The sequence below is a fragment of the Nicotiana attenuata genome, unplaced genomic scaffold (assembly GCF_001879085.1).
Source record: "Nicotiana attenuata strain UT unplaced genomic scaffold, NIATTr2, whole genome shotgun sequence".
In the NCBI taxonomy this organism is placed as follows: Eukaryota; Viridiplantae; Streptophyta; class Magnoliopsida; order Solanales; family Solanaceae; genus Nicotiana; species Nicotiana attenuata.
In genome coordinates, this window is record NW_017670448.1 from 79,281 (window position 1) to 82,932 (window position 3,652).

Here is a 3,652-nt window from a genome sequence, read left to right on the forward strand (position 1 = left end):
CTACTTTAACTACATATATAGCATGTTATAGTACATGATACTGTATTCATTATTTGTATTGTAACAGAGTTAATGAATTACATTCATTCATCACTAGGTTATAAGTCGATGATTCAATTTACATACATACATATATATATATATATATATATGATTCGTTGTACTACTTTAACTACATATATAGCATGTTAGAGTATATTTTAGTGTAATCATCCCTTGTATTACAAAAGTGTTAACGGATTACACTTATATTATTTAGATAGTAAATACAAAAGTAATTTTTAATTTTGATCAATGTTGACCTGAAAAGAGACCAACTTTGGTCGCTAATTATCCAGAAATTAAAATTAGCGACCAAAGTTGATCACTAAATTTAAATCAGATTTATTTGTATTTTATATAATATTTAAAATAATAATATAATTATTAAATGATAGAACTGGGTCCCAGAAACCAAAGTTGGTCTCTATCTGCTTTCCCTTTCGTAAGCGACCAAAGTTGGTCGCTAATATTAAATTATATTTATTTATATTTTATAATTTTTTTTAAATAATAATATAATTATTATAATTTTATAACTGATCCCAGATTAGCGATCAAAGTTGATCTCTATCTGCTTCCCCTTTCGTAAGCGACCAACTTTGATCGCTAATTTTAAATTATATTTATTTATATTTTATTATTTTTTTTAAAAATAATAATATAATTATTAAAATTTTATAACTGAATCTCATTTTTGAGATCAAAGTTAGTTGCTAATTTCAGTATTACTTTGACCAAGCAAGTCTGACCAGTCTGGTCAACATTTTAACCACATTATCGAAATATATTTAGAATAATTATTTAATTATTTTCTCCAATATAGCAATCAACTTTGATCGATTTTCTTAAGATTTTTGATCGATTTTTTTCGAATTTTATACTAGGTTCTGATGATGACGATGCTGCTCGGAAGAAGGCAAGATAAACTAGTTGATTTTGATATTGCTGCCTTTGGAAAGGTGGTGCCTGTGTGGCGATGGTAATCCAACTGTAAGATTGGATTCTGGGTCCATTACGTGCATGGCAGTATAGAGCACAGGGCAACTCCAGTGATATTATTTCTAAATATCTAAATTTTAGTTTAAAAAACTTAGAACATTTATATCTAAATTAGCATAAATAAATGAAAAAATAATGAACCCTTCTATTCCGTAAAGCTTCAAGCAAATTAAACAAATGTAAAACAAAAAGTTAAATCGTCATTTTATATGTGAAAGTAAATAACCATAAACATCAGTGAGGTAACACATACAAGACTTTAAGAGGGACAGTAACAATAGTTCGTGCACGGACTTGAACAAAACAAGGGATAACATTCAACATTTCTTTTGACTATAATTGACTACTACTACTACTATTATACATGCTAAAACTAGGTTGCTTACAAGCCTCAAGGCAACCGATACACAACAAAAAGTGGTCAGTAAAGCACAACACATGGAATATACTCTTAAAGGGGGGAGGTAAAGCAGAAAAAACTATCCTCAGGATCGATTCTAGTTACAGAAATTAAGATTGTTGTCGACTCCTTTCGTTTAGGCTAGCAGCAACAGTCACAGAAGCAGCAACACCACCAGGAGTAGTGGACATGTCTTGTTTGTTGCGTATCTCCGCGCCTACCACTCCTTCTGCATCCTGCCTTGTCGCTGGCCTATCTGCTGGCAACACCGTAGTAGCGTCCTGCAAAAAGAAGTCCCAATAACATAAACAAACAGCAAGAAAATATTATGTCCACAAATTCATTAGAGATACGTTGTATGCTTTCTTACCGATAAGACATCTCCAAGCTTCACTTTGTCCTCGTCTCTCATCATAGATTCATTATAGGCTGCAGCTGACTGAGCAGTCGCTGCGACCCCGCCAGGAGTGATAACATTGCTGCCTGTTGCTCTTATTTCAGCAGCTTGGATTGCTGCTGCGTCGCTCTGATCTATTGGTTTGCCCGGTATTGTTTGTGCAGTTGCTTCAAGAGCTTGTCCTATTGTTATCCCTCCACCTCCCGGTTGCTGTCCTCCTCCGCCGCCACCGCCTTGTTGTTCCTGTACTCCTCCACCACCTTGAGCCATCCCTCCTGTTGGCTGGATGTATTGTCCAACTACCTGGGGATGCAACTTGTTAAAAAACAGTAGTTAAACATAGCAAGGCAATAGCATACTTGAAAAAGAACTAGGCTTTCAACAGCATAAGGCACTGCAGCTTAACAATAATAAGGAATCAGTCTTCCCGGTCACCAACCTATACCTTCTTTCAACTGAATTACCAACTTTATCAGATTACCAATTAGTGCTGTGTTTTTATGACAACTGTAGTCTTTACATTATTAGTGTAAAATTCTAAACTTGAATAAAAAGGAACCGCGTTCAATATATTGGAATAAAGTTAATCATACTAATTAAATTACCTGGCCGGCAACTGATTCGGTAATTATATTAGCTCCAGGAACGGCAGTCCCAGTGACGGTGACACCCTCTTGAGCGGCAACATCAGTAACGTCACCAGGTTGAACAGCACCAGCACTGATATTATAATTAGCTGCAGATTGCATCGCAGCTGCTGGACCACCCTTTTGCGTTTTCCCAAGCACGGCCGTTTCAGCACTCTGCATCATGGCTGCATCTTCTGGCTTAACAGCCTTCTTCCCTAGCTCGCCAGAGACACCAAAAACGTCGCCGTATTTAATAGGGTCCCCTAATTCACCCTGTGGCCTTCTTTGTTGTTCTTGACTCATTTTTTTCTTGGCTAAAATACTCGAGACTTAATTCACTTCGAATTACAAGATGTTGGATAAGGCTCGCTCGAGAAAATTAAGACAGAGATATAAATGTGGAAGTAGGCTTGCTTGGGTGGAGACGAGGATTTTTGGGACAAGTGGCTATTGAAGAAGTGTGTGGTGGCGTAAATGTTAGATGTGGCAGCTAAAGAGCGAAGCTTAGGAGGCAGCAGGCCACTTGTCAAACTACACCTTCCTTATGGCAGCGTGTAATCCTTATCCACTGCTTTGTTTCAATCACCTAAAGTTCAATGCAACCAATTACTTATGATTACTGCTATCAGCAACTCCAATTTTGCTTATGATTAGTGCTCTATCTTAACTTATTCTAAGCCTGTTTGGTTGGAAGGTCGTTAAAACTTCTTTTGTTGTGAATAAGGAGACGTAAATAAGAGCACGTAGAATTACACTTTCCTCTCACGTAGAAGTTTTTCTTAGTGTTTAATATTTACACGGAATCATATTAATTACCACAGTTAAGTTAACCTATATTATTAAGATATAAGAAAATAGGGAAAATTATCCAAACTGTCACTCTATAAACTTTTCCAATTAAAAATAGCCCAAAATAAAATATCTACTAAAAAAAGACCTAAATATCATTTTTGGCCCAAATATGATCAATTAATGTAAGTTTTTGTATCCGTTATTTTTATACAGGCACCGAGTTTTCACTCCCTCCCTCTCTATCTCTCACTCTCTCTCTCTCTTTCTGCGATTTTTCCTAAACTGAACCAAAATTGCGAAATTGACGACAAAACAAGATACATTTGCGGTTATTTTCGTCTGATTCCAGGTAATTTGGAGTAGAAAACCTCTTGTTTTGTATATTTTTCGGAT

At 35.8% G+C, this 3,652-nt stretch overlaps 1 protein-coding gene across 1 annotated transcript; it reads right to left on the bottom strand.

The window, feature by feature from the left end:
• Positions 1 to 1,263: 1,263 nt before the first annotated feature.
• Positions 1,264 to 2,859, bottom strand: LOC109239547 (late embryogenesis abundant protein D-34-like). The gene is made up of 3 exons (XM_019406127.1): positions 2,444 to 2,859; positions 1,812 to 2,141; positions 1,264 to 1,722 (listed from the first exon to the last, which is right to left on the bottom strand). Exons 1-3 carry the CDS (start codon positions 2,768 to 2,770, stop codon positions 1,552 to 1,554), a joined length of 828 nt encoding a protein of 275 aa, XP_019261672.1. The 5' UTR covers positions 2,771 to 2,859; the 3' UTR covers positions 1,264 to 1,551.
• Positions 2,860 to 3,652: the final 793 nt, after the last annotated feature.

Coding starts and splice junctions, on each gene's coding strand:
- LOC109239547 (XM_019406127.1), bottom strand. CDS start 2,770: ATGAGTCAAGAACAACAAAGAAGGCCACAGGGTGAATTAGGGGACCCT. Junction 2,142..2,443: donor CCGAATCAGTTGCCGGCCAG/GTAATTTAATTA, acceptor TTGCATCCCCAG/GTAGTTGGACAATACATCCA. Junction 1,723..1,811: donor AGCTTGGAGATGTCTTATCG/GTAAGAAAGCAT, acceptor TTCTTTTTGCAG/GACGCTACTACGGTGTTGCC.